At 37.4% G+C, this 25,873-nt stretch overlaps 3 protein-coding genes across 3 annotated transcripts; 2 read left to right on the top strand and 1 right to left on the bottom strand.

Annotated features, from left to right (window-relative positions):
* The first annotated feature begins 3,463 nt into the window (after window positions 1-3,463).
* Window positions 3,464-4,732, top strand: LOC112203806. Its single transcript, XM_024344725.1, has 4 exons — window positions 3,464-3,671; window positions 3,828-3,843; window positions 3,910-4,404; window positions 4,603-4,732. Exons 1-4 carry the CDS (start codon window positions 3,464-3,466, stop codon window positions 4,730-4,732), a joined length of 849 nt encoding a protein of 282 aa, XP_024200493.1.
* A 2,723-nt stretch (window positions 4,733-7,455) lies between these two features.
* LOC112166209 (probable E3 ubiquitin-protein ligase ARI8) lies at window positions 7,456-9,090 on the top strand. Its single transcript, XM_024302996.2, has one exon. It carries the CDS (start codon window positions 7,483-7,485, stop codon window positions 9,088-9,090), a length of 1,608 nt encoding a protein of 535 aa, XP_024158764.1. The 5' UTR covers window positions 7,456-7,482.
* A 132-nt stretch (window positions 9,091-9,222) lies between these two features.
* LOC112166211 (ferredoxin, root R-B1) lies at window positions 9,223-12,037 on the bottom strand. Its single transcript, XM_024302997.2, has 2 exons — window positions 11,882-12,037; window positions 9,223-10,062 (listed from the first exon to the last, which is right to left on the bottom strand). The coding sequence occupies exon 2, from the start codon at window positions 10,052-10,054 to the stop codon at window positions 9,593-9,595; it is 462 nt and encodes a 153-aa protein (XP_024158765.1). The 5' UTR covers window positions 10,055-10,062; window positions 11,882-12,037; the 3' UTR covers window positions 9,223-9,592.
* Window positions 12,038-25,873: the final 13,836 nt, after the last annotated feature.

Here is a 25,873-nt window from a genome sequence, read left to right as displayed (position 1 = left end):
GTAGAGCCCATCGATACTAGTTCGTGCATATGCGGAACGCAAGAATCGGAGTTTGTATGAAGAAGTTATCGCGTTTGGAAAAGTTTCCATTTCCGGTATAAATACCTAACTATTTTTGGAAATTTTTCAAAAGTGTCAGTTTCCATTTTTGGCAGCTGGCCCTAATCTCTCTCTCTCCTCTCCCCGAGCCGAAAACAGAGCATTTCTTCTCCGGCGTCGTTCTCACTCCTCCGGCCACCAATCCTCACACAACTTCTTCCCTTATCTTCGCCTCGACCTTGTGCAGCTGCCAGTGGCAGCCTTGCGCCGTGGCACGGCTTGTAGAGGCGGCGGGAAGTTTGTTTCCATTTCCGGCCGTTTTGAGTGCGAAGTGAATATCTCGAGTTCTGGGCCACCAAAACTTGAGGTTCTTCTTGTTGAACTCACCGCAACCCCTTGATCAATCCCCAACAAGGACAGCACCTGAAGTGATCGATTTCATGCTTGTCGGAGGCCTTGCCGTTTTCTGCCGATTTTTCAGCCAAACGGAACGTTTTGGTAATTTTCGATCACTTCCACTTGTTTTCTGACTTCGTTCTAGTTATGAAAGTTGCTCAAAATGATGAAACGAAGAGGAGTAGCCTGACCACGATGCCGTTGGCGGTGGTCGGCGGCTGCTCTGCCTCTAACTCCAACGGCCTTTTATGGCCACTTCCGGTGACCCCAAGGGCAGTTTCTGCCCATTTTTATGTTCTACATGTTGTTATGATCATTTCGATTTATAGCATGTAAATTTTGGAGATCGTATGATTAAGTTATGAATTTTACGATTTCGATAGTTCGATTTGTGATCTGTGAAGATCGGATTGTCCGATAGACTTGTAGTTTTGATTTATTCATCGTAGGCATGTCCCGATGACTTTGTGTGGTCATGGGTGAAGATCCGACCTTCGTATAAGTGCGTTTTATGAATTGTGTGCTAAGTTGAGACCCTATTTGATTAGGTGATTGACGGTTTGAGTTGGCGAACGATTGTGAATCGTATTTTGAGCTGTTAAGAAGACGCAGCAAGATTTGAGGTGAGTAAATCTCACATGGTTCATTTACGAACGGAATTTCATTAATTACATTTAATTGTTATGTTTGAAAAATGATTTTAAGAAAATGAGTTTTTAAGTATATAAAAATGAATTTTTCGGTTTTTACTACGTGTGAACTATAGTTGGTATTAGTAGTCATTCATGTGTGGTTGACTACGTATATATATGGCATTGGGTGAAGTATTGATTTGATTGATTGATTTATCATTCCGAGCATTTCTCTTGAAGATATAAATTATCATATATTGTTGAGTTGATGTTGATAAAGCGTAATTGAGTAAAGTGTGATCCTTTCATTTATTGTCCATGAGAGACTTGGATCATTATTGATTGTGGTGTCGATTTGTATGACTTGATTGATTCATGATTTGGGGAAATTATTGAGCATGTGGGATTCGATTTTGATGATGGCTTGGAGACTAGAACATATTATTTGGAATTGGTTTTGCAATTTGTTGAGGTTGTGAGAGATGAGGAAACAATATTATGTGACGATCTGTGTGAGTACATGTGTGGTGATTTGTGTGAATACATGTGTGGTGACTAGTGTGAGGGCATGGGATCGGACGCCATAATCATAGGTGGATGACGCCATAATCCTGAGTGGATGACGGGCTACGATTGAGTAAGTGAATCGGATGCCATAATCCTGGGTGGATAACGGGCTATGATTGAGGTGTTTATATTGGACGCCATAATCCTGAGTGGATGACGTGCTACGATTGAGTAAGTAAGTCGGATGCCATAATCCTGGGTGGATGACGGGCTACGATTGAGGTGTTTATATTGGACGCTATAATCCTGAGTGGATGACGGGCTACGATTGAGTAAGTGAGTCGGACACCATAATCCTGGGTGGATGACGGGCTACGATTGAGGTGTTTATATTGGATGCCATAACCCTGGGCGGTGACTGGCTACAATTGAAATGTGTTATTCGTAAGATTGTGTATGCGGAGTTGAAGGGTGAATTCTTGATTTTGGCGTGAGTTGGTTGATTTATTATATATATTTCTTTTTCATTTCTATCGTGTGATTTCTTTATCTACTTTCTTTTCATTTCATTTGTTTGATTTTAATGTAATCTCCTGAACCAAACTATATGCAGGGATTACTATGATTTCTTTTGTTTGTTTAATGTGATCTCCTGAACTAAGTTTCTATGCAGGGATTACTATGATTTTTATTGATTGTTTGAATGTGATCTCCTGAACTAAGTTCTATGCAGGAATTACTGATTTTGTTTAATTCTTATTGTGTGTACGGTTGTGGGTTGTGATCCGTAGCGATCGTGAAATGAGTTGAGTTGCCATGATTTTGGCAAACGCTTTATGTTGAGGGGAGTGAGTGTGATTTCGTGGTTGTTCTGTTGAGGCAAAGGAATGGTGATCTGTTAGATTGTGGGGACGTAAAATGTTTAACACATTTGGAGTTAATTGTGTAATTGGAGTTTGTGGGAAAAGAGATAAAATGAATTGAGAGACAGAGCATATGGGTTTTAGTTAGGTTGAAATTATTGAGCATGATATTGATTGGTAAGAACTCGACGTTTTTGTTGTGATAATTGCATATTGATTTTGTTAGACTGAGATAGTGAAAGCATGTCGTTGTGGAATTAAATGTTAATGCTTTAATTGTCTCACGAATTGAGGAATTATAAGCATGCGTGACGTGAGTCACTTTACTTGAGTTTATTCATACGGGCTTGAAAGCTTACTGAGTTTGTGGTTTGCAATCCCGGTGCACTATTTCTATGGTGTAGGGTTATTGTGCAGGTTAGAATATCGAGTTATCGTTATCGAAGCTGAGGTGGACTTTCCGTCACGTGGGTGTAGAAGGGCGCTTATACTTGTAGTCTTCCGTTGTGTAGTGAGTTGGTGAGTGTGGTTACATGTTGAATTTACATTCAGTTTAATTTGTAAGCTCAGTTGCTTAATTTAAATGAAAAATTTTCTATGTGTTTCCTTGTGTGTCTTCGCGTTTCAGATTTGAATTACTGTATTCAAAATTCGGGGCGTGACAAAATCAATCAAGAAAAGGAACACTGGAAGCAAGTATTAGAGAGAATTCTTGCAGTTGTGAAAAGACTTGGGAAAAATAATTTAGCTTTTCGTGGAGATAGTGAAAAGCTATATGAGGAGAACAATGGCCTTTTCTTACAGATGATAGAACTGCTTGCTAAATTTGATTCGACTATGCAAGAACATGTTCGACGTATTAATAAACATGAGGTTCAATATCATTATTTGAGTCACAAAATTCAAAATGAGATGATTCAATTGTTGGCAGGTGAGGTGAAAAACTCAATTATTAGTAGAATCAAAGAAGCCAAATATTTTTCAGTTATACTTGACTGTACTCTAGATGCAAGTAATGAGGAACAGATGTCTCTTGTATTAAGAAGTGTCAATGTTTCGGCTACTCCTATTGTGGTTGAAGAATATTTTCTAGAATTCTTAAAGGTAGCTGACACATCAGGTCTTGGACTGCTTAATGAACTTCTAACTGCATTGAAGACTCTTGGACTTGATGTTAATGTAATAAGAGGCCAGGGGTATGACAATGGATCCAACATGAAAGGAAAAAACAAAGGTGTGCAAAGTAGACTACTTGAAATAAATCCAAAAGCATTTTACACACCTTGTGCTTGTCATTCTCTAAATCTTGTGCTTTCTGATATGGCCTATTGTTGTCCCAAAGCCGAGTCTTTTTTTGGTGTAATACAACGAATCTATTCTTTGTTTTCAGCTTCTACAAAGAGATGGTAGGTTTTTACAGAGCATGTGACAAGTCTTACTGTTAAGCCATTATCAAAAACTTGTTGGGAAAGTCGTGTGGAGAGTGTTAAAGCAATTAGGTATCAAGCTCCAGAAATAAGAGAGGCTTTGATTCACTTGGTGAATGGTAAAGAAGATGCGAAGACAAAAAGTGATGCTGAGACTTTAGCAACATATAATCTTCAGAATTTTGAGTTCTTGTTCGGTATGATTATATGGTATGAATTGTTACATGCTGTTAACAATGTCAGCAAAGTTCTGCAAACTGAAGATATGCATGTTGATACTGCCATCAAAGAATTGGAACGTCTTCTTTCCTTTCTTCAAAAGTTTAGAGAAACTGGATTTGAGGAGTCCTTGATTGAAGCTAAAGAGATTGCAAGTGTGATGGGGATTGAACCGGTATTCATGGACAAACAGACAATTCACAAAAAGAGACAATTTGATGAAAGCTCTAGCGAAGCGGTGACACAATCAGCTGTAGAATCCTTTAAAGTCAACTATTTTCTCTACATAGTTGATCAAGCTATTTCTTCATTCAAAACTAGGTTAGCACAATTTCATTCAAATTTAATATAATCAGTTAATGAGCATGATGTTAACAAATGTCCAAATGTGGTGCCCTACTTACTGATCTCCAAATGTCGTGAAATTTTGATAGGTTTCTATTTTGCTAGTTAACAAAGGATCTGGGTGTGACATGTTTATATAGTTTATTGAACTTTTTTTTTTTTTTCCTAAACCAGGTTTGAACAATTTAAGACTTTTGAAGATAATTTTGGGCTTTTGTTTGATTTGGACAAGTTAAGGTATGCAGATAGAGATAGTTTGAAGAGTTTTTGTGCTAACCTTACAAATTTATTGAAGCATGGCTAGATTTCTGATCTTAATGAAGATGATCTACATCATGACTTACGAATGTTGAGTGAAGATTTACCCAATGAAACAAAAAGATCTATTGATGTGTTGAATTATATAAAAGAAGTTGATGGCTGTTATCCAAATGCTTGGATTGCTTATAGGATTCTGCTAACTATACCAGTCACAGTTGCCTCTGCAGAAAGAAGTTTTTCAAAGTTGAAATTGATCAAATCTTACCTTCGGTCTACTATGTCACAAGAGAGATTGAGTGGTTTGGCTATGATATCTATTGAAAACGATATTGTTGGAAAACTTGATTATGTAAGTTTGCATCTAAAAATGCAAGACGAGTCATATTTAAGTGATATTTTGAAATTGGGATATTGTTTTCTTTTGTAATATTTTGGGGCCTCGAATTTTTTTCCGCCTTGAGCCTCTAAACTCACAGGGCCGGCCCTGGTTGGAATTTTCTTTTTTTAAAATAAAGGACATAAACAATATGGTTGTCCTAATAATATATCTAGGTGGTTGTAGTTCGATAGCATAATATACACGGCATATCAAAGAACACAATCAAGAACTTACATGAAACCGAAAGAATGAGACCGCATATAGTGCCAGTTTTTTGCGCATAAACAAGCTTGGGGATCATTCTTGCGTTTTGCTTCCTCATCTTTTTATTTGATTTGGATCATGTGCCTCAACCCTCCAAGTGTTGAGCCTTTTGGAATTATCCACACTAATACACCAATGATGGATTAATTGGAGGAGTTTTCGATTGCGTTACTTATGAAGAAGAAGACTAACGGAAAACCCTAAGGGAGAAAAATGATTTGCCAACCAAAAATTTCATAAAAAGAGCGTTTTTAGATTCTAGGGTTTTTATTTTGTTCATTGGGGTTTTTATTTTCAGGTCGGGACAAAATAATTCATATGCAACTTATGAGAGAACGGGAAAGTAATCACTCTTTAGAATCATATGCACCATATGCGCAATAACTAATGGGCTAGAATCTAGATAACGAGGATACCTTCTTGCGTCAACCATTTCAGCATGACCGGCCCATACATGCTCCCGAAATATAATTAACACATTATATTTAATAATTACCATACATATTCGGGTGATGATTTTTCACTTTAGGCTCCAGCTACTGTCTTCAAAGTTCAAACCCTGCACGAGGAGGATTTGGGATCAAGTCACCACTCTCTATCCTTGCACTAAGAGGATTCATTAGCTTCGGGCCCATAATTAAGATAGGCAATTGCTTCTCTCATAAATTATTATTATTATTATAATATATTATTATTATTAATTTTACAGTTTCAGGATTCCGTCTTTCTATTACCTGGTTGAACAATTCTTAGATTCAGCCCAGGGTAAATGAGCATATTCATCGTCATTGTCTATTAACATATTTTTACTTAATAAATTTATAATTCAACGGTCTATATCTTAAATTATCCTGTAAAGATCATCTCTGTAAAAAATCAATCGAATCAAAAATCGTTTAATTATCTAATTGAATCAAACAAATGGATGGTTTTAACAACACTTACTACTACTATGATGAATCGTCAATGTATTTCATAGAAATGAATAACGAAAAGGTCTTCAATTTGATTGATTTTTTACAGAACTAATCTTTATATTACGTTATACAACATGAATAGTTGAATTAGAAAATTATAAAATTATTATGCGTTAATCGCAAGAGAGTGTGAATCTGCTCATTCACCCTAGGGGTGAACCTAAGAATTGTTCTTATTGGTCTCGTTAGGTGAGGATGCTAATCACCTACGTGATATCTCTTATTATCATGGCTTCAAAAAGGATATGATATCATGTGTGACTTTAGTCTCAATACATTGTCATCTTCCTTTAAAAAAAAAAAAAAAACTAAAATCATCACCCTTCCTACTATCATGTGTGTTTGACCTTTTAGGTTTTAACAAAATAGAATTTTCCATAGAGGTGAGTATTGTGTTTGACCTCTTAGGTTCTAAATTGAACCAGAAACCGACCAGCTCTTTGTTCATGAAGCAGAGCTACAACCAACAATCGATTAGACACATGCCCATGTGATTAATGAAGACCGAGGATAAAGCGCGACCATGATATCGCAGATAATGTCGTCTCTAGGAACTGCAAGATCCACAATTGTGAATTTACCAATGTTGACTACAAAAAACCAACAGACATAACTTCAGTCTGCCCATACCAGAGAGAGAGAGGGAGAAAAAAAAAGAACTGTGGAATCACAAACCTTAGAAAACCCTAGAAGAAAGGATCGAAGCACAATTCTTGATTTTTTTTTTCTTTTCTTTTATTTAAGAAATGGTTATTTGTTTTAGGAAGGATATGTAACGAAAGTCATCTTAAGCACTATACATTCTATACTATATTTTAGTTCCTCAGAATCGTCATAAATCTCCAAATCAATTGCGTTTTTAATTGTATTAAAGAAAAAACGGTTTCGCAATTTGCTTCTCCTCAAACTTTCCTAATTCCTTTCACGTCTTCGTGTTCCACGATTTTTTTTTTTTTTTTGGGTCAAGATTCCGTCCACGATTGGAATTCTTAATCAATTAGGATTCATTTCGGATTCATTTCCCTATATGAAATAGAAGACTTGACTAACAAGGACGGCTATAAACGCCTATGCTTATATAATGGTGCTTCACTAGTTCTTCAACTAGGTTTTTAAATACAAAGATCTGGGGGATCTTAGCTTCTTTCTTTCTTTATATGTTTTGGTCTTCTTATGGATTCCGAGGACGAGATGCACTACTATGATTCCGTGGACGAAGATGACTACGATGAATACGATTACGACATGGAGGATGATGATGAGCTCTCTCAGCCGTCTAAGAATAGCTTTAAGGTGTTGAACGAGTCTGATTTAAAGGAACACCAGGAAGATGACATCACTAGTGTAGCTGCTGTGCTTTCTCTATCAAGAGCTGCCTCAACCCTTGTACTTCTCCACCATAACTGGAACTTGGACTCGGTTAAGGAGGCCTGGTTTGATAATGAAGATAAAGTCCGAGAAGCTGTTGGCTTGTTACCTGCATCTAGACTAATGGTTGTTGAGTCTTGGAACAAGTCGGGAGAAGTCAAGTGTAGGATCTGTCTTGAAGCCTGCCCTAGTGAGAAGATGAAGTCGGCTGGCTGTGGTCATCTTTTTTGCTGTGAGTGCTGGGGAAGCTACATTGGTATATCCACCGCCGACGGTCCGGGGTGTTTGATGCTGAGATGTCCGGACCCTGCCTGTCGTGTTGCTATCGATGGAGACATGGTTGCGACATTCTGCTCCGAGGAGCATCAAAGCAAGTACTCTTATTACCTGCGTAGGTCTTATATTGAAGCCAGCAAGGACACCAAGTGGTGTCCTGCTCCAGGTTGCGAACATGCTATTAGTTATGATGGTTATGATGGAAACTATGATGTTTGTTGCCCCTGCAAATATGCATTTTGCTGGAATTGTACTGAGGAACCTCACCGGCCTGTGGACTGTAAGACTGTGAAACAATGGATTTTGAAGAACAGCTCCGAAGCTGAGAACACGAACTGGATATTGGCCAACTCTAAGCCATGTCCAAAGTGCCAGCGACCGATTGAGAAAAATCAAGGGTGTATGCACATGATATGCACACCGCCTTGTAAGTTTCACTTCTGCTGGCTATGCCTTGGTCCGTGGTCCAAACATGGTGAGAGGACAGGTGGTTATTATGCATGTAACAGCTACCAGAAAGCTAAGAAAGAGGGAGCTTACGATGAGGAGGAGAGAAGGAGAGAGATGGCTAAGAGTTCTTTGGAGAAATACACACATTATTTTGAGCGCTGGCAGAGCAATCAATCCTCGAGGCAGAAAGCTCTTGAGGATTTACATCAAATGCAGACTGTGAACATGGACAAGATGAGAGAGAATCAGGGCATAGGCGAGGGTGTTGCCCAGTTTTTAGTGAAGGCTTGGCAACAGATTGTTGAATGTAGGAGAGTGCTGAAATGGACTTATGCGTATGGGTACTACCTACCTGACCATGACACTGCTAAGAAGCAACTTTTTGAGTACTTGCAGGGTGAGGCAGAATCTGGCTTGGAAAGGCTTCATCAATGTGCCGAGAAGGAGCTACAGCCGTTCCTCGAGGAAGATGGCCCGTCCAAAGACTTCAACGACTACCAAACAAAGCTAGCTGGATTGACTGCCGTGACTAAAAACTACTTCGAGAATCTGGTAAGGGCATTAGAAAATGGCTTATCAGATGTGGAGTCTCAGCAATCTAGCAGTGCGGCAAAAGGTAGAAAAAAGAGGAATGCGGAAACGGAAATAGACAAGGAAGCGGAAACGGAAATAGGCAAGGATATGTAAGTATGGAACCTGTACGGAGATTCAAACTTCATTTAAATAGAGTTCTTTTGCTTGATTTGATTTCACTTCAGAAGATATATGTTCTTTAATAATAAAAGGTGAAACCATTCATTTAAAGCATAAAAAACTGTATTGAACTTCAAACTTTTACTGTTTTATAAAATTGCTATAAATAATTAAGCTCAACACTTCAACATAGGTGACCGAAGTCACCAAAACTCTAAACGTTGAGTTTCAACTTACAGTCTTATATGGACTGAACTCTCTTCAGAGTCGGAATGATCCTTAGTAGGATTATTATCAAATTCATCTCTAGATGTGTTAAACTCCTATACTGAAATCGATGCAGTAATACTAAATTTAAACTGCAACTGAATTCCACAACAAACACCATAAAACAGAACAAGGTCCATGAGAGCCTTAAAACAACATGAGATTCATAAAAATCCTAGATACCACCAACCAAGACTTCATAATACTACTCAATTCATCAATAATGCACCTAATACAGTTCACTTTCCTTGTGAGTGTGGATCACGCAGTCTGAAGATGGGTACGAGACGCAGGTTAGCACATAACCTTCCTTCATTTGGTTATCATCAAGGAAGGAACCATCAGACTGGTCCACAGTACCTGCTACCATCTTTCCTGCACATGTGGAGCATGCCCCAGCTCTGCAAGAATAAGGCAGCTCAACTCCTGCATTCTCAGCTGAATCCAAGATGTAAGAGTCATCTGGAGCATCAAACTCGTTTTCCTCACCGTCTGGCCCAATCAGCTTAATCTTGTATACTGCCATTGATGTTCGGGAAGAGGTGGATGCTTTCAAGCCAAAAGACTTGGAGACACTCTTCACAGATCCAAGTGAAGATGAGAACTTAATGATAGAACTGTTGAATTGCATCTTAGGTGCATTTCTGAGCATGCACTGAGAGGGAACATTCACAGTTGTCATGGTTGACATGTTTAGACCTGAATCCATGTACCACCATCCCAACAAATTAACAGATGCACATAAACCAGAGCAAACGAACAAAATGTAAAAGTAAAAAAATAATAATAAAAAATAAAAAATCAGCTTTATCTCTTTCAAAAAGACTCAATAGTGAGCCAGCAATAACACTGATGGAAAGCATGATACACAGCATAGATTTTCTAGTCCAATAACAATTTAACAAGGTTAAGTTTTAGATAATGACTATAATGGCCCAACTGAATAAGATAGGTGTCCTTGCAACTAAAGTTTACTTTTATGCCAATGCAATATTTATGAAACAATGGAACCAAACCATCACTCTGAAACGCCAAGGCAATTGATGTCTGGAGCACTATGAGAAGAAGCAAGCTCATGGCTCTCTGCCCTTCACTCGAGCCTCCATTTTGTTTAACCACCATATAGATTTAATCCATACTATATCATAAGATGTTTTATAAAACTAGAAGTTTCACTAGCGCAGGGGAGAGGGAGAAGACTAATGGTTTTAAACTCAACATGATCCCCAACCAAAACTCTAAATCTACCACTGGAACTTGCAAGAATTCATACAAAATAATCAATTTCTTAATACTACAGTTGATTTTGTATGATCCTCCCATATATTTATACCATGTTTATGCTGGTGGTGCCCATAAAAATTGAACAACAAAGCCACCCAAAAGAAAACTGTTAGTTAGTACTTAAAAGATAAAGTTACATAACTTAATTTTCAACAAAGTGGCATCATTGACTATTGCATTTCTTGTATTGGTCAGAAACATCATTGAACTATTGATAAACTCAAATAACATTTACACTTCTAAATTTTACATTATCACCAAATATGACATGGCATAATAATAAAATTAGTAACATTTGAAAAATCAAGAAAAAAGAAAAAGCCTTTAACCAAATTTGGGATTATATCACCATTAACAGAAAGGATGGTAGGAAACATCCAAAATCAGGTCATATCTGAAACTGTAATTCATCATGGCCACTAAGCTAACATGACTGAACAATTATAATCATAGCTAACCACATTAAAACCAATTTGATTTGTCCAGTCAACCAAAGCAACAGAAGCCAGCAAACAGCAATCGAAATAGGTCACATTTTACATTTGGGCTTTTTCACAAAGAAATTACGGCAAAAAAGAAAACAGCCTGAATAACCAAAATATCAGCAAACCACCAAACTACAATTTAAATTTTTCAGGATTAAAATCACCATTAAGAGAACATGGTAAGAAAAATCCAAAAACCTAATTTCATGGGCATTAACCTTGCATGATCAAACAAAGGCACATCAAAATTCAAACCATAGCTAATCACATGAACACCAAAAGGATTGTCCAATCAAACAAAGCATCAGAACCCAGCAAACACCAAGACAAATAGGTCACATTATACAACTTGGGTTTTTGCAGAATCAAATTCTCAGCTCAAAGCATGCATCTTTACAATTAAAACCATATAAAGACTAAAGCTTTGACAAATTTTGTGGCACAAAGTACACTTCAAAAGCTAAAAGTAAACAATTAAAGTGTTTGTCTATCAGAGTGTGCCAGAATCAAACACAGAACCTAAGTTGTTATCCTATCTTCTTTACTTTTCACAGAAAATCAGGCAAGGAAAACAACAAAGTCCCGAACTCCCGATCTTGAAAGTAAAAAACCAGATTGATAAGACCAACAACGAAACATACAAACATTAACAACAAATCAGAGATACAACATATCCAATATGACATGAATCTACAGGCCCAAACAAAATTAAATGCTCGTAGACAACAAAAGATAGAGAGAGAGCTTACGGAGTAAGACGGTTAGGTGAGGTGGAGATGAGAAAGCTGATGAAGAAGACTTGGGAGTACTTTTATTTCGGCTGGGAACGGAGAAAGCGAGGCTGGGTGGTCACAGCAACAAATGAAGGGCTTCATATATATAGATATAGACAGAGAGAGTCTCAAAATCTAGGACACCTGAAATTTTGATTTAAAAATGAGAAAGGGATGGCCTTTGGCATATTTCGAAAGACAATGAGCCAAGGACGCGTAAAGATCCCTACTGCCCCCAGCCAAAAGGCCATTAACACCAAATTCCCAATTTGCTACTTACCAAAAGAAAAAAAAATCTCCTGTTATGCTATTTTTGCACGAGTGTGAATTACCATGGAAAAATTTTCGCTATTTGGACCAAGGTTGAGTGGCATTTTCGTTAAGGGACCATTTTTTCTTGTACATTTTTATTTAAGGTGAATTACCATTCCGGTTAACTTTTTTTTTTTAATAAAAAGAAATAAATTAGAGAAGAGATTCTCTTAGGCAACCAGAGTTTACAACATTGAACAATAAGCCTCCAGAGGTCTCATGATGAACTTTATCGTTCCAAGAGACATCTATATTGGTAATTTGGTATTATGATGTAAGTTAGCAATTGCATCCATTGAATGCCTCAACGACCAGCTTGGAGTCACCTTCCACTTTAGTTCTTCTATAGACTTTATCCCTTGCAAAAGCTAGGCTGTCTCGAAGGGCAGTAGCTTCAGCAATTGCATCCTGGTTAACTTTACCATGCAAGTGTTTATAAGAAAATTTATTTTCATTTTAATAAAATGAATCGGTCTTCATTGTGAGTACCACAATTAAGTGTCCAAGTGAGCAGCCCAGTCAGTTTCTCTGGAATGATGATAATTTGCATCATCTTATAGAAACTTTGTTTTTCTATTTAGGAAGTGAGCTCTCAGCTAGGATTTAACGACTACTAAGAAAATTGTTGGTTCAATCAAAACTAGGATTTCCTTTTAATCTTTCTAGGTTAATGACCGTTCCAGTTGATATTGAGGATGTCTCTCTAAACGATTACAATCGTTGATCATTTCTAATATATGTTACTTCTCTTTAAAAAAAAAAAAAAATATATATATATATATATATATATACAGATCTTATCCAGAGCGAGGCATCGCTTTGAAATTTCAGAGCGAGGTTAGGGTTTAGGGTCACTTTTCGGTCGCATATCCACATCTCAACCGTTCAGTTTTTAGGTACTAATGTATAGATCATCTCTGCAAAATTTCAACGAAATTGATGGTCTTTAAGGTATCTAACTCGCTTAAACCAATGGACGAACTGAATCTGTCCAACCTGAACTGTACTAGCTTTAAGGAAGTTATCAACTGAATCTGTCCTATATATATATATATACTTCTAACTAAAAAACCAATAGAAAAATTCCTCCTAGATAAAAGATTAGGAGAACCTCCAACCCCTATTGGCAAATTTCCAAATAATGCAGGAGGGTGTTAATCTACCTTCTAAAATGGTACATTTTACAACCAGATCACGTGTAGCTAGACCAAGTCCAACAAAAGACCCAAAAGCCCCTTATTGTACTTAGACTATTCAATTGAATTGGGGGAATTCACGTCATCTAGACCCACTTAAGGAGATTTCATGACAATATCCGCCTCGAATTTCACTTTAAATTTGAAGTGGTCTTGTAGGACCCAGTTAAGGAATAATTCTACTGAAAATTTGACAGAACTACCCTTGAAAATGGACTACCCAAAAACCTGTGAAAGACAAAGTTCATACTAATAAACATTTCACAACCAACCTCCACTCTTGAAACCTACCTGCTTTCCATTTCCACAACAAACTCCACAACACAAATAAACGACTGTAACTACCCACAATACACAATTTACATAATAGGTTGGTTATCAGAGCAATTCTAATTCACAAGGTAAACAAGGAATAGAAATAAGATAAAGGGCTAATTACTGTTTAGTACCCTGTGGTATGGGTCGAACATCAATTCAGTCCCTCGACTTTTAATTTCATCAAAAACACCCCTACACTATCATTTCTCGTCCAATAGGTCCATTCCGTCAATTTCAGCGGTTTAGCTGATGACGTGGCATTCCAAGTCAGCACAGGTGGGGCCCACACGGAAGTGAAATTCCCAAATTGACCCTGGCCAACCAAATATGAAAAAATCCAAAATAAATTCCAATCTTTGAGATTGGGGAGACTCGAACCCACACCAACACTTATGCAAATAAAATGCCCAACCACCAGACCACTTGTATTGTATTGCAATATTACAAACAAAATAATATATGTATAATAGTTTAAAAACTCTCCTTCTCCGCCCACCTCTCTCCTCCTTTCCTCTTCTTCTTCCTCTGTGCATTCACAGTTTGCGAAGGAAAGGTCAGTGGTAAATGAAGAATCTCTCTTCTCTCTTCTCTCTTCTTCCCCGAACCCCCAAAAACCTCCCGATTTTCCGGTTCGATTTTCCCGGCAAAAATCGACAGCCGCAGCAGCTCTGTCGCTCGACCTGTCGGACCGGACCAGCTTCCGGGTCGAAGGAAATGACGGCGAGTTCGAACGGATTTGCGCCGAGCTGGGCTTCTCCGGCCCAGACAACTTGGCGATACCCGAGGCGGCCTGGGAGTCCCGGAAGATGCGGTCCACCAACTCCGATGTTCTCCCCCTGTCAAAACTGTACGTGATGGATAGTTCGAGACCCGACCCGAAGGACGAATCGGAGCATGAGGATGATGCCGTGGGTAGCGAGGCCGGTTTGGGCTGTAGGCGAAGGCGGAGGTGAGCAGCAGCGCGCTGGGATTGCTTCCTTAGGCAGTGAGGCCGGTCTGGGCTGTAGTCCGGCAAACTGGGAATGCACAGAGGAAGAAGAAGAGGAGAGGAGGAGAGAGGTGGGTGGAGAAGGAGAGTTTTTAAACTATTATACATATATTATTTTTGTTTGTAATATTGCAATACAATACAAGTGGTCTGGTGGTTGGGCATTTCATTTGCGTAAGTGTTGGTGTGGGTTCGAATCTCCCCAATCTCAAAGATTGGAATTTATTTTGGATTTTTTCATATTTGGTTGGCCAGGGTCAATTTGGAAATTTCACTTCCGTGTGGGCCCCACTTGTGCTGACTTGGAACGCCACGTCATCAGCTAAACCGCTGAAATTGACGGAATGGACCTATTGGACGAGAAATGATAGTGTAGGGGTGTTTTTGATGAAATTAAAAGTCGAGGGACTGAATTGATGTTCGACCCATACCACAAGGTACTAAACAGTAATTAGCCCTAAGATAAATATGCAGAAGCTATGTTGTTGAATATGCCTCGACTTAAGGTACGCCTAACCTCAACTAATCTAGTCTGCAAACTGGGCATTTGAAACGAAGGGCCTAGGGGAAAGTATTGAAAAACATGCATGTTAGTGTGAGTGAACACAAATAAATAAACAAGATAATTTAAATGAGGTAAGTTTCATATTTTTGTTGTGTACCAAGGCTTACACATAGAAAAACAAGAATTGGGAGAATATCTTTTATCATATTCATTATTGACAATAGAGGCATATATAGCCTTTATGAGGGAAAACTGAAAACAAGAACAGCCCACGCCAAGCACAACTCTAAATGCATGGTACACGATTACAGGAATGAGTCAAACCCTAACGTCCCTAACAAATAGGACTTATTAACAGCATTAAATGAAAACAAACCCTAATGACTTAATTCAAACCTTAACAGCATTAATGCAAACCCTAACAAGTCCTCCCCTAAACTGAATTGTAGTGAGCAATCAGTTTAAACTTAAAACCTCACAGACCCCGAGCAACTCACGTAGCTTCACATATGCATCAAGCTTGAGTGGCTTGGTCATAATGTCAGCTACTTGATCATGAGAACCACAATGAATCAGCTCCACCTTACCATCCCTAGTAGATCATGATGAAATCAAACGTCGATGTGCTTACTTCGACCACATAGAACTGGATTTCTAGACAGCTTGATTGTTGAGCTATTATCAACGATATTGTGATGTATTTGCTTCTAGTATGACCGAGCTTATCCAGCACTCTCCTCATCCATATACCTTGAGTAGCACATGAAGTTGCTGCAATGTACTATGCTTCGGTAGTTGACAGTGTAACGACTTAGAACTCCAAGAGACAGCTCCTCCACTTAAAGAGAACACATAACCAAATGTGATCTTTTGGTCATTCACATCACCTGCGTAGTCACTATCACTATAGGCCAGTAATTCCTCATGACCTCTTCTCTTATAGAATATTCCCAAGTTCACCATTCCCTTTACATATCAAAGCACCCTCTTCACAATTTGTGAGTGAAACTCAGTTGGATTGGGCATAAATCTGCTAGCTAGACACACCACATACATTAAGTCCGGCCTTGTCACTATCAAATACATAAGGCTTCCCACCATTTGCTTGTATTCAGTGGCATCTACTTTAATACCTTCTTCATCTCTTCTTGGCTTGACACCAGGAACAATAGGATTGTTCACAAAATTGCTCCTTTCAATCCCAAATCTTTCCAGCACCTCTCTAGCAAACTTCTTCTGACAAATATAGATACCCTCAGAGCATTGCATAACTTCAACTAGTAGGAGGTATCTCATTTTGCCGAGATCATTCATGTCAAACTCTTGCTTCATCTTTAAACTTGGCAAACATACTTTCACAAGTTCCGATAAATATCAAATCATCCGTGTACAAACTAACAACCAAAAATTTACCTCCATCTCTAGCCTTAAAGAACAATGTGTGCTCGAAATCACATCTCTCAAACCCTTCTTTGAGAAAATAGGTCTCTATTTTGCTGTACCACGCCCTTAGGGCCTGCTTGAGCCCATTCAAAGCCTTCTTAAGCTTGTAAACTATCTCTTCATCTCATTTCTTCTCAAAACCTCATGGTTGTTCAACATACACAGCTTCATTTAACTCACCATGCAAGAATACACTTTTAACATCAAGTTGGTAATGATCCAGTTCCTTTGTGCTGCCAAAGCTATAATCATGCGAATGGTATCCCACCTAGCCATTGGTGCATAGACTTCAGTGTAGTCCACACCAAATTGTTGCGCATACCCCTTCGCAACTAAACAAGCCTTGCACTTATCTACTGCTCCATGCTCATTAATTTTCGTTTTGTAAATCCATTTGACCCCAATGTTCTTCACACCTTTAGGTAGACTTGTGAGTTCCCAAGTGTCATTCCTTTAAATTGCATCAATCTCACTTTTCATTACAACTCTCCATTTTGAATGTTTCACAGCCTCATCAAAGCCAACTGGATCATCACTCACTCTAAACACAGCTAAGTTGTGAAATTCCTCTTCTTCTTCAGACAAACCTAATCCCTTTCCACTAACGTAGTCTTGCATCCATACCGGATGCCTTTGTTTCTCTCTTCTTGCAAAGCTGATGGACTTTCTTGTAGAGAACTACTTGAAGATGAACCAGACAAACCTTCTTCTTGAACAGCCGGTTCAATATTTTCTTCTTCTCCATCTATCTCTTCCTGCTCATCTTGATTCTGTTCACTGTCTTCCCAAACCAACACGTTTAGCTTTGCCTCCTCAACGCTCCTCCCCTAATCCCAACTCACATCCTCCTTGAACACAACATCCCTACTGACAATGATCTTCTTTGAAATGGGATTGTACAATCGGAAAGCTTTTGATTCCTCACTTACTCCTAGCAGCACACACTTGCAGCTTTTATCATCAAGCTTGGTTCTCTTTGCATCAGGGATGTGTATATGAGCAATACACCCAAAAATCCTAAAGTGATCGACTCTTGGCTTAACTCCACTCCATGCCTCCACAGGTGTTACATCTTGTACTGCCAATATGGGGCTTCTATTCACTACATAAGCAGTCCAATTAACTGCTTCAAGCCAAAAGCTTTTGGGAACTCCTTTCTCGAACAACATGCTTCACACAAGATTCATGATGGTTCTATTTCTTCTTTCTACAACCCCATTTTGTTGGGGGGTGTATGCTGTTTTAAGTTGTCACCTGATGCCATTAGATTTGCAGAACTCGTTGAACTCTAGTGAAGTAAACTATCCTCCCCGATCACTCTCTTTCTTCTCTATAAGAAAAATGAGGTTTCTTATTTCTCCCAATCAGGCCCTTTATGAGGGTTCTGATACCAGATTTGTTGAGTACCAAGGCTTACAAACAAAATAACAAGAATTGGGAGAATATCTTTTATCATATTCATTATTGGCAACAGAGGCATATATAGCCTTACAAGGGAAAACTGAAAACAAGAACAGCCCACGCCAAGCACAACTCTAAGTGCGTGGTACACAATCACATGAATGAGTTAAACCCTAACTACACGTCTCTAACAAATAGGACTTTTTAACAGCATTAAATGAAAACAAACCCTAACGACTTAATTCAAACCTTAATAGCATTAATGCAAACCCTAACCATTTTTCCATGTATTTCCCTTTAAAAAACCGATGCATGCAACATTTCAGAAAATATCATTCTTTGAAAACTGAAATCTCGTAAAATAAGACCAGCCCCGCTGTTATTTTTGCACAAGTGTGAATTACCATATGCATGGGAAAATTTTCCCTATTTGGACAATGGTTGAGTGGCATTTCTTTTAAGGGATCACTTTTCTTGTACATTAATTACCATCCTGGTTAACTTTATCATGCAGGTGAAAATTTATTTCCATTTTAATAAAATGAATTGGCTTTCATTATGAGCACCACAATTGAGTATCCAAGCGAGCAGCATAGTCGGCTTCTTTGGAAGGACGATAATCTGCATCATCTTATAGAAGCTTTGTTTTTCTATTTAGGAAGTGAGCTCTCACTATGAAAAATGACTACCAAAAGAAAAAAAATTGTTGGTTCACTCAGAATTAGGATTTCTTTTTAATCTTTCTAGATTAATGACCATTCTAGAAACAATTGTAATCGTTAATCATTTCTAATATATGTTACTTCGATCTTTTTTTAAAAAAAAACCTAATATACTTCTAGAAAAATGGTGGTTCTATTCAGAGTATTTTCATCAGCAAAGACATGAAAAGATTCAAAACTACAAGACCTAATAGATACATAAATGAATAAGGAACAGCAACACTTAATTGGTGTCCAGAGCACAAGACGTCAAAGAATAATTCAACTCTTTTCAACGCTAGAGAACTAAGGTTACTGAATTTAAAAAAAGAAACTTGAACTCCTCTTGTTTTGTAAAGAGGGAGGGTCACATAACCACATATCAACTGCACACCACTCCCATACTACTCTTAATGACGATATCTTTCGTTCTTCGATTTTAGCATGAATTTTGGCCATATTCAAACTGTATGTACAACATGGGATTTGCAAGTTTTAAGATGTAATGAGTTCAAAATTACTTGATCAATCAAGTTTGCCAAAGCATATATAATTACCTCAAAGAAAAATTCAACAGTTCAACTCTTCTTCTTGTTTTGTAATTGTACTTTTGTACAGGGAAGAAACAATCATCCCAAGTTCCCAAGAAAACTTCAACGGTTCTTCTTGTTTTGTAATTATACATTTGTACAGGGAAGAAACAATCATCCCAAGTTCCCAAGAAAACTTCAACTCTTCCTCTTGTTTTGTAATTATACTTTTGTACAAGGAAGAAACGATCATCCTAACTTCCCAACACGTTATGGCAGTGTAGAGAAATTTTATATACACATCCCAATCTTCTTAATACAGACTCCTTTTTTTTTTTAATACTTTTCTCCCCCAACTTCCTACTTTGCCTCTCTTCAATATATACAATTGTACCTCTCTATATGTTTCTCAATTTGCAGAAATCATTGGAACAATTTTTTTTTTCACTATTCAAAAAACCCTCATGAAGAAAATTAATTTGAGAATGGTTTAATGTTTCAATACTGCTTATGTCTCCAACAACAGAGCCTATAACTTCGCCATATAGTGATATTTTATTTTCAGTGCCAATTAAAAGAATGAAATGTTCTACAATCTATGATATATATATATATATAGCATAAAATTTTTATTAGTTTGTACTGAACATGCAAATAAATTGCACTGGATTAGACAAAAGACAAAATCCTTGTGAAATTGAGTACTGTTTTTTTTTTTTAAAGGGGTTTGGAACCCAGCCTAGCTGGGAGGCTCAGCCCTACGCCCGGTTCCACTTATTATATTAATAGTAAAATTTTGCAACATGGGTGACATAAAACCTGAACCCCGTGCTACATCAGAGTAATTATAATAATCCTCATAGAGTACATCCTGAATAATAGCAGGAGTCTCATCTAACCATACATCATCAAGTAAGCCAACACTAGCAAGGTGTGCTAAGCGATCTGCTACACCATTTGTTTCTCTATATATGTGTCGAAACCAGACTGAAAAGCTGTCATGTAAGCTTTACAATCTTCCAAGACACGATCCACCTCGGACAAATCCTCCTCATTCCTACTCAGGGCAGTAATCAATAGGATAGAGTCACTCTCAATATCAACATTCGTCCAACCTTGGTGGATACCAAGTAAAAGACCCACTCTACATACTTCAAACTCCATATGCAAAGCAGAGTGAGCATGTAAAAGAGGCCTAGCTATAGCTGCGACTCCCACACCTGCATCAATTTATAACAGTACTCAATTTTTAGAGAATAAGAGAGATAGAATAGAGAAAACAAAATATATGAGGAGGTAGAAGTGTGTGTTTCATTCTCATTAGACTCCTTTATATAGTAGTAGTGTTTACATCATAAGGACATAACTAATGAGTATTTACAGTGGACAACCACATATATATAATATTTACAACACTCCCCCTTAGATGTCCACTACTGAATGATTGGTGTTGGACGCGCTAAATGTTGTCTCATCAAAAACCTTGCCAGATAACAAAAACCCAGTGGGATAAAAAAAAAACCTGGTCGAAGGAGAAAAAGAGTGCAACGCGCATATGTCCTAGGTAGCATAATTTTGAATGCTCCCCCTGATGAGAATCTCCCCCTGATTGTTGCAAGCTTCAATCATGTATGTAATAAAATATATGCACCATGTATATTAGATATGGTGTGTCGATCACATAGGTGAGACTATGTGTGCTTTGCATAAAAGGGACTCATCATGAATTGCAATTCCTGCAAAGGTTAGGGCAATACCAATAAAACTATGATATTCTTAATTAATCTTACCTAACATGATAAGAGTAGAACCAATTTCATATGCTCAAATTATAGATAAAGATATAAGTTAAAGAATAACAATATAAAGGAACAACAATTGACACATTTACCTTTGTCTGAGCATTGAAATTTAAGTATGGCGTACTTAGCCATAAATATCAATTTGTGTAATTGATAATTTCATATAGGCTCACTATGAGCTCTAGATAAATTCATAATTTCTCGAAAGTTAGAATATGTTGCAACATTGTGAGCATGATACAAATTCGAATTCTTAGTATTTGTCATAGTACTCATTGAGGCAATAAGTCACATTGACCATAATTGAATGAGTATATATGAGCTTGAGACTTTTTGATTCCATAAGTGAGCTTTAAACTCTTTCATTCATCCATGGACTTGCCTTTGGCAATATGATGATCCGTCAAGGATTTGAGTAAGCAATATGCTTATAATGACACATTTGGAGATTTGCTTTTAGCAATTTGCCTTTAGATCTTCATAATAACCATGACAACCTGCTATAAACTTCTCGTCAATATAACAGCTATATGTAACACTATACTTATAGAAAAGTTGTCCTTTAGAGAAGAATGATAATCGTATTCCTCTATAAAGAGATATTTGTGTCATAGTGATTCCAATTCACTAGAATGAACACCCTATTGTATTTTAGAGGTTATAAAGTCCAAATATTTTATCACGTTTCCAATAATCAAATTCGTTGGAATTGTCTCTTTCCAATTTGGCCAATATTATAATTTGTCGACACAGCAAAACGTGGTATAGTATACAGCCCTTGATGATATTTAGTAGCTACTATATATAGATGAGATATCATCAATGATAATCAATTAGAGATCTGTCACACATTCATATATGCATGCATTAGCTATAATAAGCTTTATGGATATCAAGTACTCATTCATCTTTTAGGGAATGTATGTATTGTCTCTCAATGACAAATTAATTAGAGAATGTGGAGCTTTGTATAACCTTATGAAGAGTGTTATAGGGCTTGTATAATCTTCTCTTATAGGGACCTTGAAACATTGGACTTGGTGGATATATTCCACATAAATTCACGCCGTTACAATAGTGTTTCCTCCCCCTAACTGCGGGAAGACTATATAGTTTGACTATTCGCAAAATGTGCGATAAAAAATATTGGATCTATGATATCCATTGGGGGGCGGCGAGTCCAAACCAAATTTTAGGTAAAAAAGATAATGAATTTATATTTTTTTTTCCTCAAAATTAAATGAGACATGGTAGATAGATATCACACATCAATTCATGTTTTTTTTCATACACGATATTTCTCCCCTAATAGCGCGAGATTGTCTTATTAAAGTGACAACTCGCAAATATGCGATAAATTATAATATCCTCGTTAGGAAGATTTGCAATTATTGTTGTATTATATAACAATGTAAAGTATGTAGATGAGTCTACATGACATATTACATAAAATAAGGACACAATGGTCACGCCAAAATAATTTTTATTTGGCTCAATGAAATTTTTAATTCATGATATAGTATACAGTAGTATACTCATAGTTGATTAATACAACATAAAGTAGGTGGAAATTTCATTACCAATATATGCAATGGTATTCCATATGGGTAACATAACATGAGCTCATATGGAGCCATCAATCAAGATCTGCAGCTCTTGAGATGATTGTTACCTTGGCTTTTTGAAGCATCAATTGTGAAAAATTATCAACAATTGCAATGGATCGTGTCCATAGTTGCATTATGTACAAAACAAATATGTTTGTCATTATGTTTATGTGATGCGGCGGTAGAAGGCGGCGCAGTTGGGTGATTTCGGACCCAGTCGGAAATCCTTGTTCCGACGTAGGTGAGGCTTCAAGTCTTCTTGGTTGAGCTCAGAGCAGCCTCCTTGATCGATCCTTGGTGGTTGTTTGGATCGATTCACGTGAAACTTGGTTCAACTCAGTTGGAATTACTATTCATGGCTTGTGAGGTAGTTTTCGACTCTTTATGCTTGTTTTCTGACTTCGAGCTAGTTATGAAAGTTCACAAGCATGCTTAGATGAAGAACTTTGATGTTGGGAGTTTTGTGAAATATTGAGTTTTGGCCGGCGGCGGTGCGCCACCGCCTATGGCGGCGTTCCAGCCACTTAAGGAACTGTTTTTGGTATTATATATGTTCTACTCATTGACACGAGCGTTTCGATATATAATATGCAAATTTTGGAGTTCGTTTGGAATTGTTATGATTTTTGCAGTTTCATACCGATCGATTTATTCTATCTGTGAGGATTTGAGCGTCCGATCGACTTGTGGTTTGGTCACATCGATCATGGACGTATTCCGGAGACTTTGGGAGGTCTCGGATGTGGTTTCGCCTCGATTGGCGCCACTTTGAGGATTTTAGTTCAAAACAAGGGTTTCGGACTTAAATCATTGTGAATCGTTACTGATTTGAGATCATTGGTGATTAGATGCTTCTAAAGGTGAATTGGACGAGTTGTTGGTGATAGTGTTAGTTCGGTTCTGTATAGAAGACGCAGCGGGATTCTGAGGTGAGTAATCTCACGAAGTTCATTCACAAACGGGCTTACCTTTATCGTTTTGAGAGTTATTTAGTTAACTGCAAACTATAGTTGGTATTAGTAGGCATTCCTGAGCGGATGACTACATATATATATATATATATATATATACGTGAAATATATATGTTTCTGTGGTTTGTGGATTTTGAAACAATATGCATGAAATGATGCTTTTTATTGTTTTGGGTTGTGACTTTTGGAAAACAAATGATTGGTGGGAAATGATATTTCTATTGTTTTGAAAAGTGTTTGAGGAATTGAGAGTCACAGGTTGTGATTTCTCATTTTGATTTGATTTAACGTTTTGATCTTACGACCGGTGGTCTGAGGATTTGAGAGTCACAGGTTGTGATTTCTCCTTTTGATTTGATTTGACGTTTTGATCTAAGGGTCAAGTCGGCCTAAGGATCTGGGGTTGCAAGTTGCATCCTCATGGCAATATTATATCGTAAGGTTGAACCTTGGCCGGGTGACAGGTTACGATTCAGTTAGAGCTCTAGTCTGTCTGCTATCGTACCTCATGGATCTAAGTAGGTTACTTAAGACTCCTGGGTACATATTTTGTCCAGGTTGGACCTAATTATTGTTTTATCCAGGTTGGATCGATTTATCATATTCTATTTGTTAGGTTAATGATAGGTATGATTGATTTGTATTCATGTTTTGTCCAGGTTGGACCTAATTATTGTTTTATCCAGGTTGGATCGATTTATCATATTCTATTTGTTAGGTTAACTATAGATATGATTGATTTGTATTGATGTTTTGTCCAGGTTGGACCTAATTATAGTTTTGTCCAGGTTGGATCGATTTATCATATTTGAATTGTTAGGTTAACGATTTATATGATTTTGTCACGGTGTGACTTTCATTGTTTCTTTTGGGAAAAGAGTATTGTTTTTGGAAGCATGGTATGTTTTCTTTATTCGCGAGTTGAAAGGTTTTCCTCGTTTTTGGCGTGAGTTGTGCATGTGTGTTTTGAGTTACTCATACGGGCTTGCAAAAGCTTACCGGGTTTGTTGTGTGGCAACGCGGTACACTATTCAAACGATGTAGGGGTTAATCCTGTAGGTCAGGGTAATCGGGGTTGAAGACTGAGGCAGCGAACTAGCAACTTTACGGTAGGAAGCCAATTTTGTGACCTTACCGTTATTAAGACTTTCTCTTGTAGTGAGCTCTGAGGAGCATTTACGTTTTATGTTGTTGTTGACAATTTAATTCGTAAGTTTGTGTAATATATAACTCTTTGGAGCAAGTGTATATTAACTTTGAGGGTTCAGGGCATTAGTATGTACTTGGTTTAAAAGGAAAAAGATTCCAGGTATTTTGTATTGGTGACTGAACGTTCATGCATGTATAATTTTGGGATTATATGTATCGATTTTCATGTGTGTAAAATCAGGGGCATGACAATTTATCATGACCATTCATAGGTCAATTTGAATTTATTGATGAACATGTGGTTCATATTATTGTTTGACACTGAAAATAAATGCCAAAATATTATACTCGAATTTTGAGTTTGGGACAGTGGTCCATGTGAGTATAAGTGTATACTCCAATAATAATAGATTTAGGAATCATAGCCCTCATACTCAAAATATTTGGTTTGTGTCTTCACAATTAGAAGCATGTTCTAAAAGTGGAGTGAACAGAGATTCACATGTACTCATAAAGAGAAGGGACAAAAATCCGAACATCATTGAATATCAAGAAACAAGAGGTTTCAATCTATTTGATTGTATAACAATCAGTGGAGGAATTTTATTACAAAACATAGTTTCGATGTCATTATAAATTGACAATTTACTATCAAATTATCAGATCAAATAATAAGATGGAAATCAAATTGAAGTCGTCAAACTCATAAAAATACATACCTTGATTCTGTTGGAAATATAATGATATTGTTGATATCAATTGGTGAGTACCAAATGTCAAAATAGAGTATTCATTTAAAGTCAATAATTGATACATGCATTAATATAACATTGTAACAAAATAATCAAAAATTTGCTGTAGTCGAGATGGTTAGGACATTTGGCTCTCACCTAAAGGACCGGGGTTCAAGTCCTGGAAATGGAATATCAGAGACGTTGAGCTTGCTATCTTCACTGACAGATTCTCTACATAATTTTAGTTTGGAGGTAATCTGATGCATAGCAAATTTGAAATCAGTGATAGAGTTGTAGTTCTGAAGGCGCAA

The sequence above is a fragment of the Rosa chinensis genome, chromosome 5, assembly GCF_002994745.2.
Source record: "Rosa chinensis cultivar Old Blush chromosome 5, RchiOBHm-V2, whole genome shotgun sequence".
Lineage (NCBI taxonomy): Eukaryota > Viridiplantae > Streptophyta > Magnoliopsida > Rosales > Rosaceae > Rosa > Rosa chinensis.
This window is presented reverse-complemented; position numbering and strand designations above follow the sequence as displayed.